A 14,510-nucleotide genomic window follows, 5' to 3' on the forward strand; every position below is an offset into this window, starting at 1 on the left:
AATGGGCGGCCCACCCTCAACACTGGACGGCCGGGAGGCGGCGTCCGAGGACGGGAAGGCCCTGGGCAGCTGGACCGGGCGATTCAATTCTGGTGGAAGGGCACCAGGGAACGGAACGTTGGAGGGCTCAGGCGCAGTGACGTCGATGGTCGACCTTGCGGGGGTGTTGTCGCTGTTGCAGGGCAGGGGGCGCCTCAATTGATCCAGGTGCCGCAGCCATTCGGTCCCATCAGGTAGCTGGACCCTGTAAGAACAGGGGCCGGTTATGGTGGAGATGGTGGCAGGCACCCACCTAACCGCCCCTGAGAATGCCTGAGCCCAAACAGAGTCGCCCAGAAGGAAAGATCGGGAAGGGGGCCCCAGGTTGCCAGGCTGTTCACTTGAATAGAGTGGGTGCAACCTATCCAAGGTGGTCCGCAGGCGCCAGCCCATCAGCAGCTCAGCTGGAGACTTCCCGGTGAGGGGGCAAGGAGTGGCATGCTGTACCAATAGGTAAGCAGCCACCCTTGATGGCCAGTCTGCCCCATCCATCCTGCCTAACGCCTCCTTGGCTGAGCGGACCGCCCGTTCCGCCCGGCCATTACTAGCCGGATGGTATGGGGCGACTGGGGCATGGCGGATGCCCTGAGAGGCCAAGAACAGCTGGAACGCGGTGGATGCAAACTGAGGCCCGTTATCAGAGACAATGACGTCCGGCACGCCATGGGTGGTGAAAAGCCTAGTCAGTTCCCTGATCGTGGCCTCAGCTGTGGTGGACCTCATGAGGATGAGCTCCACCCAGCGCGAATATGCATCCACCACCACCATGAAGGCCTGGCCTCTGAAGGGACCCGCGAAGTCTACGTGGAGGCGGGACCAAGGCCCTCGGGGCAATTCCCATTCCCGAGGAGCGGCTGCCGGTGGCGCCGCACGGGAATGCTGGCAGGGGGAGCAGCCGGCCACCCAGGCGGCTATCTCGTCATCAATGTGAGGCCACCAGACATAGCTGCGCGCCAGGCATTTCATGCGCACTATGCCCGGGTGGCCCTCATGAAGGCGAGACAGCACCTGATGGCGCAGGCTGGGTGGAATAACCACCCTGTCACCCCACAGGAGGCACCCACTGTGAAGTGCCAGCTCCAGCTGCCTGGCCTTGAAGGGACGAAGGTGCTCTGGCACCGGACCCTCAGGCCAGCCCCTTTGGACCCAAAGGATGACCTGGGACAGGTCAGGGTCAGCCCTAGACTTTGAGGCCACCTCTCCGGAAGAGAGTGGCAGAGCCAAATCTGCTATGGCCAAGACCGACAGGCAAGGCACTGTCGGGGGGTCAGCAACGGGCAGGGGGTAGCGGCTGAGGGCATCAGCGTGCCCTATATGCTTGCCCGGGCGGTAGAGCAGAGTATAGCTGTATGCAGCTAGGAACTCTGTCCACCTGGTCATGCGCGGTGAAAGGATGGGAGGGGTCGGCTTGTTACCTGCCAAAAGCCCAAGGAGTGGCTTATGGTCGGTGAACAAAGTAAAGTGCCGACCATAGAGGTAATCATGAAACCTTTTAATCCCTGACACTGCAGCCAGAGCCTCCTTGTCGATCTGGCTGTAATTGCGTTCAGCAGAAGTCAGTGTCTGGGAATAAAAGGCTATGGGGGCCTCTGAGCCATTGGGCAGCACATGGCTCAGAACCGCCCCCAAACCCACGGGGGAGGCGTCACAAGCAAGAGTCAAAGGCAGCTTGTCCGAATACTGAACGAGGACTGCCTCTGACGTCAGCAAGTCTTTGACAGCCGCGAACGCATGCGCTTCGCGGCTGCCCCAGCGCCAGGCTGCCGATCGGTCGAGCAACCGATGCAGCGGCTCGGCTAGTGACGCCTTATGCGGCAGGAAAGGCGCGTAGAAGTTAAGCAAGCCAAGGAACGCCTGCAGCTCCGTCTTGGAGGCAGGCGTGGGGGCGTTCCTGATGGCTGCAACCTTTGAAGGGGTGGGGTGAATTCCTTGGGCGTCAATCGTGAAGCCCAGGAAATCAACCCGGGGCACAGCAAATGAGCATTTGCTGCGCTTTAATTTTAAGCCCGAGCCCCTGAAACGCTCGAGGACCTTCACTAGTACTTCGATGAGGCCCGATCGGCTGCTAGCGGCGATCAGGACGTCATCGAAGTACGGAACCACGCCAGGGAGCCCATGGAGCAGCCGCTCCATAAGGCTCTGGAAGATCCCCGGGGCTACGGAAACGCCGAATTGCAAGCGGCGGCAACGGAAAGCTCCACGGTGGGTGACGATGGTCTGCGCAGCCGCCGCCTCGTCATCCACCGGGAGCTGCTGGTAGGCCTGCGCCATATCCAGCTTCGCAAAGATACAGCCCTGCCCCAAAGAGTGGAGCAAGTGCTGCACTACCGGAACTGGATAGGGGTTCGCCTGGAGGGCAAGGTTGATGGTGGATTTAAAGTCGGCGCAGAGGCGAATGGACCCATCCGCCTTAACTGGGATGACCAAAGGGGTCTCCCACTTGGAGTAATCCACCGGCTCCAAGACACCCTGCGCGACGAGCTTGTCGAGTTCCGCATCAACCTTTGCCCTCAAGGCGAAGGGCACCCTACGGGCCTTCAGCCTAATGGGGGCAACCTGGGGGGTCTAGGTTCAAGGAGATGGGCGTGCCCTTATACGCCCCCAGCTGCCCATCAAACACATCAGAAAATCTGGCAAGGACGTCGGCCACGTCGGGAGGCATGGCCACCACTTGTCTAACCCCGTGCACTGACAGGCCAAGTGCCGGGAACCAGTCAAGGCCCAGGAGGGCCGGCAAAGGCTTCTCCACCACTAGCAGGGGAAGGCACCCCGAATAGTCCCCGTATTCCACCCGCACCAGGTGACAACCCAGGGTAGGAATTAGAGTCCCCTGGTAGTCCCGTAGGGTTGCGTCTGGGGAGGAGAGCTGGGTCTTCGAGATGCCTGGACAGAGGCGGGAGAACTCTGCCCACGACAAAAGGGATCGGGATGACCCCGAGTCCACCTCCATGGTGCAGGGGGAGCCCTCAATGAGGACCGACGCCTTGATGCGCTCCGCACCTGCACCCGTGTGGTAGGCCAACTCTGCGGGGTTGGCGTGGAAGTCAGCGTCCACGGCGTAGCAGCCTCCGCGCGAAAGCTGCTGCTGCTGCTGCTGCTGCTGTCGTCCAGCCCGGCCTCCAGGTCGCTGTTTAACGGCGGCTGTGGTCGGGACGTCCTCTGATCGCGGTGGCAAGGGAAGCTGAGCTCGGCAGACCTGGGCCAAATGTCCCTTCTTGAGGCAGCGGCGGCAAACTGCGGCTTTAAAGGGGCAACCCGAACGGTCGTGGTTGCCTCCGCAGCCAAGGCAAACGGCCACAGCTTCCCGGGCTCGCTGAGGGACGCGTCTTCTAGCGGACTGGCCAATGCGCGCCACCGCTCCCTCCTCAGGATAGTCATTAGGCAAGGGAACTAGTTCGTCCACCAGGCAGGTGCGGCCTGGTGGGGGCGGCAGGTTGAACATCTCCGCCATTGACTCGTCGGAGAGTTCAGCCGCCCTTGCCTGCTCGATGGCCCCGGTCAGCGTGATGTCCGCTTGTGACAGGAGCCACCGGCGAAGGCGCAGATCTTTTACGCCGCTGACGAATTGCTCCGTGAGGTTGCGATCGAGGTCGGCGAATTCGCACCTCATCGCCGCGGTGCGAAGCGACTGGAGGAACTGGCTCACCGACTCCTCCGGCTTCTGGACACAACGCCGGAAAGCGTAGTGCCTCGCCACCCAGGATGGAGTGGGGGCGTAATGGCGCTGAAGACGCTCGGTTAAAGTAGCCCAGTCCAGAGAATGGACTGGCCGTGGGGCGGCTAATGAGCGAGCGGCACTAAACATTGGCGTGCCGCAGCAGCTCAAGAAGAAACTGCACTTCTCGTCGTCTGGAACATCGCGACGGCCGTTAGCTATTAGGTAGCACTCGAAGCGCTCCATGAACGCTTCCCAAGTCTCGCCGTCGCAGCCAAACGGAACGAAGGTTGGCATTGCCGACATGGTCTCCTCTGGAACGAGCTAGGTCGGCCAGGAACGGGTCGCCGGTGCGATAGTGCCAAGATGGAACACTTGGTGGGTTAGCGGCTGGATCCCACCTTCGTCGCCAGTGTTAAATATGCACGGAAGGCGAGCGGAGTCGTGAGGAGAATCCAACAGACTTTATTGAACACAACAGTTTATACAGAATACAGGAGAGAATCAATGCAGGGTTCGTCTGACAGCTATTTATACGAAGCTGTCAGACGAACCAGCCAATCCCCAAGCCAGAGTTTCCCCGCTCTCAGCCAGGTCGCGTCTTAGCCAATCAGACGCGACCTGGCTGTTGCTAGCGCAGATGCCGGCAGTCGGAGGGAACTCCCTGACGTCATCTGCCTGGACACAATACAAATAATATAAAAATGTTAACATCAAGTTTTGCTTACTAGCGCAATAACCAGCCCAAGTAACTTTTATAGTGTTCCTTTAGAAGAAGGGTGTCAAACTTGCATTGCCACATCATCATGTGACTTATCGCGACTTTCCCCCCCCTTTGCTAAACTGGATGTGGGCGTGGCCAGTACATGGGCCACACCTTTTGACACCGCTGCTTTAGAAAGTGCTTAGGATTATATTTACCTGCATGAACATCAATTGTGAGAAATTTCCTCTCCCCTCCCTTCTCTTCCAGGTACATTTGGTGATTTTCTTCTACCTATCCTAACAATGCAATTTTAATACTCAGGGGTAAGGTATATCAGGATAGGTTTGAGGCTGAAGTTATGATTTATGTGTGACCAAAATAATGTTTTAAGAAATATGTTGATATTTTTAAATATGTCTCATTTATGGTATCAATCAAGAACCAATTAGTTATGAGTCAAATGCTAGAGGGCCTGATCCAGAAAGAAATCTGGACTTTGCTAGTGGTATGAGAATTTTAAAAAATTGACCTTAATATAATGTTAATTTAAACTGGAATTAATTAACCATTCAATCTAATGAAACAATTGTTACTATTAATAATTGTCTGAAGTTTTATAATTTCTGTAGTTTAGCCCTTAGTTCCACTTAGATTTGCTGAATTAGTAAGGCACTACAATTTAAGTTGGGCAGCTACTGTTGCAACAAGATTGATTAATAAGCTTTCCTATCCCATTCTAACTTGCTGTTTATTTCAAAGCAATAGTAACTTACATGCACATAAAGATACACATGGCTGATCTATAACAATGTAATCATGCTCCAGCACCAGTTCCAAAAACAAAGCAAGAGAAAAAAAAGCCTTTTCTACATTCTTATGAAAAAAAAATTATCCCTTTCCTGTTTCTCTTTTATCTGCAATTCAATTATCGCCCAACATCTAAGGATATAAATAGGATTGAATGCAAACCACAATTCCATAGAAATTTTTAAAATCCTTGTAATCTTTTGAATATCATTATTTTGTGTTTCTCGACTAAAAAACTCAGCTTTCATATATTTTAGGTAAAGCTGCTTTCTCTTACGGTGTATTCCTGATATCAATTGAAACTCAAAAATTTTAAGTAGCTGTATTTAAACAAAGCATAAGAGTTCTTGTTACATCGTCAATTAGCAAAATAATTTGTGCAAAACAAAAGGTCACACACATTCCCTAATTTGCATAATTCATAAAGAATGCAAATTCGATGTTACAGAAGCGTGTGGAAACTTCCGCCATCCCACTTCTCCGTATAATATAATATCTTCCATTCCTAGAAGAAAGACAAAATAATAGTTTGCAATTCTTGAAAAAAAATAGGAAAACCATGTAATGATCATACATAGGTCTAATTTTTGTCACCAATTAATTACTTTTAAATCTAGCTTTTTGCTCTTAAGACCAAATTTAGAGCTATTCAATGTATTGAATATATCTGATCACGGCACACACGCACAGCACGTGCATGTGTTGTACCCATCTGTGATTCCTCCGCAACGCTCCAGTTGCTTGGCAGAGTGTTGCGCAGGTGCCATATGTGCTAGATGCTTAAAGGACAGGTAAGGATTTCGGGCGGGTGGGCCCTCCGGAGCACCATACTAGAATGGTACCCAGTGCTCCCTCCGGTACCCCTGTACTGGGGCGTACCGCCTGCAACCCACCACTGAATGACTAGCACAAGGATGTTGTACACATATGTCAAATTCGGGCTTGACAGATGCATTAAGAATCTTACCCTTCATGATGTAATATAGCTACATAATAGCAATAGCACTTAGACTTATATACCACTTCACAGAGCTTTCCAGCCCTCTCTAAGCGGTTTACAGAGTCAGCCCATTGCCCCCAACAATCTGGGTCCTCATTTTACCAACCTTGGAAGGATGGAAGGCTGAGCCAACCTTGAACCACTCAGGATCAAACTGCTGGCAGTCAGCAGAGTCAGCCTGCAATACTGCATTCTAACCACTGCGCCACCAATAGGCTCATAGCATCATAGGATGGCTTACAGAGCAATTCAGGAAAAAATAAGCTCAAGAGTAAGTGTTTATTTTTGCAGAGTGGAGGCCTGCTGCCGTAGGTAAGCCACTCTTCAACTTACAAAAATAGATCAATGGGATATATGCACTTTGTATTCCAAAGGTTCTCTCTCTTAAGAAAAACAGATGCCTGTTTCAGACATCTTGCTGTGTATCTAAGATGCCTGTATTCCTTAGGACAATCTAAAAAGACTGTAGGGTGTTTAGGACAATTTGTAATGGTTAGGTTCACGTGCAATAGCAGGTCTAATCCTAGGTCACCTAGCTAAGTACTAGATAGGAACCACAGAACTGGAGGAAAAAGCTAAATGATCCCCATCTTCTTTCTACTGAAACTAGTAGGTGACTAATATGTTTAAAACAGGGTAATCCCCTATGATGGTTCTTTTCCTTTTCTAATTATCCTGTCAAAGAGCTGCTTAATTACTAGTTAGGTAGAAAGCTGAGCCTGGACAGCCATGCTTACAAATCTTAGTACTATCCTCACATTCGTAATATAAAAAATCAGTGCCTTTTGTCTCCTTTTACAATACATTTCAGAAACACGTCAGCATTTCGGCTTCCTAACATTAATTAGCAGCAGAAAGGTGTGTGTGTGGGGGGAGAAAGACTGGAAAAAACTTTTTTTCTAAATGTCAGGTGACAAATCTAACTCGGGCACAGTTAAGAACATACTGTAAGCAGCTTTTGTTGATTAGATGAAGGAACTTTTCCTCAGCCTACAGAACATTCTTGTGTAACTTAGACATAAAGTCCAGGAGGTCATATTGAAACAGAACCCTATCACAGAGCCTGATTAGCAAATTCACTGTACCACTTTATGCTGCTTGATTGAGAAGTGTAGAAAGCCTCTGACTGTAGAGGAGGGCAGTTTCTTTTTATCAGTGCAGACTATTCAGGATCGAGAGGTGAAGGAGCAATGGAAATATAGGGTGGCAGCAGAAAACAGCAGGAGAATATTTAAAGGTACAGCAACTGAACTTGAGAAAGTACTAATAAAGATACTGAATTCAACATTAACTTGAATTACGGATGTAAAAGACATCAAAATAAATTACTCCTAGTTCACATTTCAGGCTAGGAAAATAACGTCTACTTATTATATTTCAATAAATAATAAGATCTATCTAATCCAGTAACCTATTTCTCACAATGATTTCTCACAATGATCAACTAAAGATTTATAAAGAATATGTTCATAGAGAAAGTTAACTATATGCTGTCTTAAGTACCTCTGTTTGTCAATAATTCAGCCTTATGAAAAAACCTTAAGCAGGTTCCATTTATACTATTTTGAGAAAACAAACCTCTCTAACCACTTTAACCACAACATGAATAATTTTAAGGAGTTTTATCTTATGACCCTTATCACTCCCACCGACTAAATAAATAAAATCCACGTGTTAAACTTTTCCCATGGTGAAGAATATATGTAGCTCAGTGTTGAGTTTTTGGTATTCTCAAGTTAGTTTTACTTCCTGCAGCATTTCATTCCTAGGCTAAGTGATATCAACATCATGAGTTACAATTTTACCTAGAGAGGACTTATTTCAATTGCTTGGTAAATTTGTTTTTTCTTTGTAACTTTTATCCAGATGCACAATACTCATAAAGATTTAACAATCAGAACTCTATATAATACTCCTAATCATTGCTGCAAGTAGACCGCAGTATTACAGAAGTGGCAATGTTAGTTTTGTTTTCAATACTAATGATCTTAAGGATAATGTCATAACTTGGGTATGTTGGTTGGCTTCCTATGTTGTGTGGTCTTTTAAAACCATGGTTTGCTCAGTATCACGTTAACTTTCTAACTGATAATCCATAATTTCTAAACTACAATTTCAGAAAAGATCCCTTTGCTAACTAGATTACCTTGTGTAATATGCAAATAAAGATTCGTAGAAGACTGCTTAAGAAATAAAGCATACTGAATACTTTAGACTCGGGAATAAAATTAGAACTCGAAGAAAATTGATAAAGATTGAAAAAAAGGAAGAAAAGACAAATGGAATCCTCAGGCCTTCTAAAAAATAAAATATAAAAAAACTTAGCAACTTACTTTTTTTGACTCTCAAAGTTAAGGTGCTAACTTGCAAACTATCTATAAAATTTCCTTCTTTTGTGGAAACACAAAAAGCAGCACTGGTGAAAGCATCTTTATCTTCCTTTTTCTCAAGTCATAGCTTTAATTATTACGATCTCCATAGGCCCATCTTACTGAACCTGCGGATCTATGCTGTACCTACAAAAAACCCTATAACAGATATGTTATGAGCTGTAAAGAACACACAGAACCATTATATCTTCACCCTAGTAATTAGCTATTTTATCTTTTAGGTAAAAGAGCTGTATCTCTGCATCCATTTCAAGCTTGCAAATGAAATGCAAAAGTAGCAATTGCACTAGCAAATTGCCCCTAAGATCAGACTCTTTTACCCCAACTTTTCTAGTCTTCCAAAGCTTCGGAGTGGGCATGATTTTCTTAACATTACCAAGTCTATTTAGTATACTGTATTACAGGCCTGCACATACTATGGTCTTCCTAACAGCCTTCTGTGACTCGCTGGTGTTTTTTTAAAGAGTCCCTGCCACTAAACATTGTTGCTGCCAGAAGAATCTGCTGCCATCTCTGCCCCAAAAGACAAGCTGCTGAGCACCTGCAATGCCTCTAGGCTTCATTGACTGGGCCATTGAACGGCGGATCAATGCACCAGGTGTTCCTTTGTGGCCCATGATTATTTTTAAGGTATCAGTCAGGTCCTTTCCCCTCCATGAGTTGTGCTGGCCTTTTTGTTTGCCAATACAAATATAGCTAATAGGTTTTCAGAGTTACATAACTAGTGTGCTTGTCAGAAGTAAATGTTTCACGGTGATTCTTAAAAAGCAACTAATATTCACGAATAAACCTTGTATCATTGGAACTCTAGTTCTCTGATGGTCTAATATATCTTTTTCTTTGCTTTTTAAACTTCCCATTACATTTAATGCGGCCATAGAAAACTGAAGCCTAGTAAGAAGAGAGCGTTCTGTAGATTTGTCATAGAGAGCAAAGGTTGTCATAATCCCAGAATAGGATAATGAGAACCGCAGTTTGAGCAGTACGATATTTGAGCATCTCTCTAAACCAGTTGACTGGAATAACAGTAACTATGGACCCCTGGCTCTCCGGCCCTGACCCTGTCATTGCAAAAGATGAATATGCATTCTGTGGAAAGTTAATAGAACTTTTCAGCAATCCATTGCACAGCAAGATATCGTGTTTGCGCAATAACAGCTCCTCTAGCCTTAACCACACAGACAAATATTGCAATATCTTCTTGGAAGGAACCTACTTTTGTGAAGCTAATGAACTCTGCCATCTTTCTGAATTCCAAGTTCATTATTAAACAGCTTTTTAGATACCAATGTGCTGGAGAAGCACATTCTTGGTTTCCATGTGACTTGTGGAAAAGTAATTCAGAACAGCAGCCATTCAGTGCAAATGCACAGTCCAAGGTCATAGGGGGAACTACAGCAACCACTCCTGTTAATCTATGTGTCTATAAAAAAAAGTTTACAACCGAGAAATGTGAGGAACCTGCCTTCTGGAGTTTTTTACAGGTTGTCTTTGACTTGAGACCATTTGAAATTATGCAGGATCTTCTAACGTGGGGCTACTTATGACATGGATTTAAAGTTCAATGGCTGTCTCCGCAGTGGTACTTTTGGGTCTTGGCATCACAGCCACACTTACAGTCATTTGCAGTGTCCTGCAGTCACATGACCACATTTTACAACCGTTTCTCTGAAAAGCGGCACTTCCATTCTTTTGGGAAAACTATGCCCATTGCAAAGAATTTAACTACTGCGGCATTTGCTTAAATGACCACACTGACCACTTTATAGTTGCCGTCTTAATGTAATGGCCATTACAAAAAGGACATAAAATTGGGTTGGTCATGTGACCAACTCGTTTTAAGACTATATGTGACTTATGACTGTGATGGGCAGACTCCATTATGGTCATGCATGTAGTAGGACTGCTCAAAACATTCTGCTCTGGAGATCAAACTTCTGAGGAATTTGCAGAATGTTCCATACTTGTTCTATGACAATCCAGCCATTCCTGGGTTAGTCTGGCAACCTTACGGAAGTTAATCTTTCAGGACAAGAAATGGCTTATAGTGTACTAGACATGGAACAGACTATTTTGCACATATTACTTTCTACTTTTCATCCATGAAAGCAAGTGGATACAATTTTTAAATAAAAAAAGTTACTAATTGCTTTAGGTTTTCTGACTAAGCTAGAATTCAAAGTGCAGCTATTCAGCAAATGCTATTAAATGAGACAAATTTCTAGAAAAAAATGAAGGACATTTCATGCAAGAAGAGGTGTTCCTGTACATATTACTGGGCTGAAAAGAAACACTTGAATAGTTGAAGCCTTCATAAGGGTATGCTGAATTACTTGATGTCATTTAGGGAGCTCAAGGTAAGTCTTTAAATTTAATTTTGGGGAAAAGGTGGGTCTCCCCCACCAATACTCCCTGTTGCCCAAATAAACAGAGAAAAACATGGTCAAAGGCACAAAGGTTCTTCTCTCCTGTCAATCACTAAAGAACAATAGCTAATGCCACCGATACTTAGGAAGGAGCATGCTAGATAGAATACCGATACTTAGGAAGGAGCATGCCAGATGCAATTAGTGTGAATTAGTGCAACAGGGTGTTGGAGAGAGAAAGCAAAGTCCAGATTTTTTCATAGGAATCCATTCTTGCATAATCAATATCTGCAATCTTGGGTCCAAAGAATAAACAATATAACATCATCAACCTCACCAAAGACAAAAGGAAAAGCATTCCAATAGAGAGAAGAATCACATAAGAAACTGATAAAACACATGAAATGTCTTACAGAATTTCTCAATTTCTTATCTTGAAACAGTAGTCTTCCTTCACATCAACCTCTTTTTAAAGGATCCAACTTTAATTTTCTTAAGAAATTTACATTCATATGATGAATTAAAGGAACACAATCTATCTGCAAGACTTGAGCATGCATAAAAGCTATGCAGAATTCAGGATAATTATATGGTATGGTGTCCTTATTTATCTTTACATTTCAACAGACAACAGGAAGCCAATGCAAGTCTAGGACAACAATGTTTTATTACAATTGCAATAAGCAGTCCATACATAGACAATCATAGATGGTAATATTCATGTTCTAATAAACTAAAATATTAAACAAATCACATTGGCTGAATAAGAGCATGAAGAAAATTGAGTGGAGAAATAAGGAACATATTCTTCAAGTTCAGTCTGCAAAATGGTGCTAACAGTCATACTCAAGGAATTGGAAGTTGAGGGAAGAGATCAATAGAAAAGCCGAAAGTGTGCCACTCCCTTTTCCTGTATCAAAGCATTGCAGAAAGCAGTGTAGGAACGGCTAGTTATTATTATCAAAATCCTTAAGAATCCGAAACTGTAACTTTTTTTTTAACCTCCATATCACTTGTCAGAGCCTCAATCAGTTCTTTCCACATTAATAACAACGCAAGAGAAATTTAGATCTCATACAACATTAGTGCTGTTAGTTTTACTTAGGACCATCAAAATCTAGCCAGACAATATACAAGCACAAAATGTGTCAGATTTATATAAAAAGTGATTGCATCTGTATAGTTTAATCTATTTAGTTTCATATTCTACAATATGCCATCCAAATATTTCTCTTTCCCCCTAGATTTCTTGCCAGTAAAAAAACTGCAGTTTTTTTTCTATGATGACAATTTTATGCCTGTCAGTTCAGGGTTGTTTTACAATGTTAAGAAGGTTTACTGCAATTAAAATGGAATGGATTCCCAATCAGAAGATAAAAACCCACAATTAATAGTATAATTTAATTAAATTTTAATCAAAGATTATAAAATTCTTTGCATTTTTAGACTCAAAAGGCCCCTAAAGAACATCTTACATGTAAGTGCAGATTTATAAATGATAATTTCTGCAACTCATACTAAAGGGAACTTTAATGGAACAAACATCATAAAACAAAGTAAAGCTCTTTGTTTTTACTTACCGGCTTCGGCATGTTTGGTTCCTGAGGTTTTCCTGTTGATCCAAGACCAAATATTCATACAGCAGTTTATGGATATCCTCTTTGCTTCCAGGAGATCTGGTAGAATGGGTTACAAGGAAGACCAACTCAAGACACATGACATAGTTAAGGAGCTTTAGGCAGGTTAAGTAAGCAAAAATGATTCACTCATGACCAATAATTACTTAGTAACACACCACCACTTTACAAAGAAACAGAACCAGCAGCCTCACCCAGTAGGAAAAAAAAAAGAGTCCAATTGTAAGTCGAGAAGGTCATTTTGCCAGCCACACCCATAAGAGCAGCTATAATTTCAAGATTCTTGAGAAAGAGAGAGAGAGAGAGAGGGAGAGAGAGAGAGAGACTGTCTCGGGGTGGTATCTAAAGCCAGTATCCCAGCAACAAGAGAATCAACGAAACCCCTCGGAAGGAAAACTTGTGCTAAGCCTCTCAGGCCACTAGTTGATACTCGTATTTCTCAAAGTCGGCTCCCTTTAGAAGACAATGGCTGCAATCTGATTAGGACTATTCCCCAATAAGCAAACTGCAGGCGCCCATTCCACATAGGACTCAAACACACGGAGGATTCGATCTTAACTCTGGGGAGGATGGGGGAGGATCGGTAGTTGTTCTCTGGTGCCCTTCAAGACTACTATAAACAGGGAAGAGGACATTTTCTGATATTGTAGGTCCGATGTAACCCGCAGTTTTTTTCAGCGACTCAATGGTTTTTTTGGGGGGGGGGGAAGGAGACCCTTTCGTTCAACCCCCCCCCCCCAAAGGACACAAACGTCCTTCTTTTGTACTGGTAGCGCCACCTTCACGTTCACGTACAGGGAAGAGCGGATTTTCTATTTTTTCCCACTCCTGCACGCGAAAAGGGGAGAGATCAACTCTTTTCAGTAGCTCAGTTCTTCCATTTCAGTAGCCAGATGAAATGCTCGCTTATTCACCGTCCGTAAACGCGGTCTTACAAAACCGACCCGAAGAGGAGCGCAACGCCACCCACGCCGAAGGGGGTGGGGGTGGGTCATCCTAAATCAAGGGGGGGCTTTTCGCGCGAGGGGAAAAAAAACCGTCGTGGAAAATCCAGATTCCAGGAAGCGCAAAATCTTTCGCACGCTTCCTGGGGTAGAAGTTTCCTTCAACTCCGTGGGACGCGGAGGGAGGGACTTCTCCCTTCCGCAAACTTTCGGGAAGCCCAGCGCGAAGTTTGTCCCAAACTCCGAAGGAGGCTGAGGGGAAAAAAAGAATGCGCAAATCCCGCCCCGAAAGAAAAGCCCAAATTCCCTCTGAGAGAGAAGCGCAGCGTGGGAATCCCCCGCCGGGGCACCTGTGACCAAAACCTTATCCGTCCCCGTCACCCCCGCCGGCCCTTCTTCCTCCTTTCCCGCCTCGGAGGCGAGAGCTTCCCGAAACTGTTTCGGATCCTTCGAGGGGCCCCACCTGTTTTTCCTTTCCCGCCAACGCAAGGCAACCTGCGGAGAAAAGGTTCGCTGGGCGGCCTTACCTCGTCGGCGCGTCCTCTCTCTTCAAGTGGGTCGAGCGGCTTTTACTGCGGCGCGGCTACTCCCAGCGGCTTTGGCTCTTTCTCTGGGCGTGCCTTTCCCGGGCCCTCCCCGGCTGGCCGCGTCAATATGGCTGACGGTGTCGAGAGGGCGAGCGCGGCCGGTCGCTCGCTTTGCTGCCGAAGCCCCTCAAGCCAACGTGCTGGTGGAAACCCAGCCGGGAACGTGCTAAGCCTTGCAGCGACCTCCCAGATGGTTGTCAACCCGAGGAAAGGAGAACCGGAGGAGAAAGAATTAACACGCCCGCAGCGGGCGTGTTAAGCCTGGCCGAGTCCTATGATTTGCAAAGCGCCCGGACAATTACTTTCAGAGTCTTGAGGGGGAAAAAGAAGGCCCATCTGGTCCGTTTCGGGCGTCCACCCTCACGCACAATCGCGATGC

General features: G+C 46.1%; 1 protein-coding gene across 2 annotated transcripts in view; it reads right to left on the reverse strand.

The window, feature by feature from the left end:
- The window catches only part of EZR (ezrin), a 44,218-nt gene extending 30,008 nt beyond the window's left edge, over positions 1–14,210 (reverse strand). The window contains exons 1-2 of one of the 2 annotated variants that reach the window (XM_081945782.1): positions 14,008–14,036; positions 12,544–12,639 (exon numbers count right to left, since the gene is read on the reverse strand). In XM_081945782.1, the coding sequence (XP_081801908.1) occupies positions 12,544–12,555 (12 nt within the window). In that variant the 5' untranslated portion in view covers positions 12,556–12,639; positions 14,008–14,036. Of the gene's footprint in view, positions 1–12,543; positions 12,640–14,007; positions 14,037–14,071 lie in introns of those variants that run through there. The other variant, XM_081945781.1, reaches the window with a different exon arrangement.
- Positions 14,211–14,510: the final 300 nt, after the last annotated feature.

The sequence above is a fragment of the Natrix helvetica genome (assembly GCF_964273705.1).
Source record: "Natrix helvetica genome assembly, chromosome: 2".
Taxonomy (NCBI): Eukaryota; Metazoa; Chordata; class Lepidosauria; order Squamata; family Natricidae; genus Natrix; species Natrix helvetica.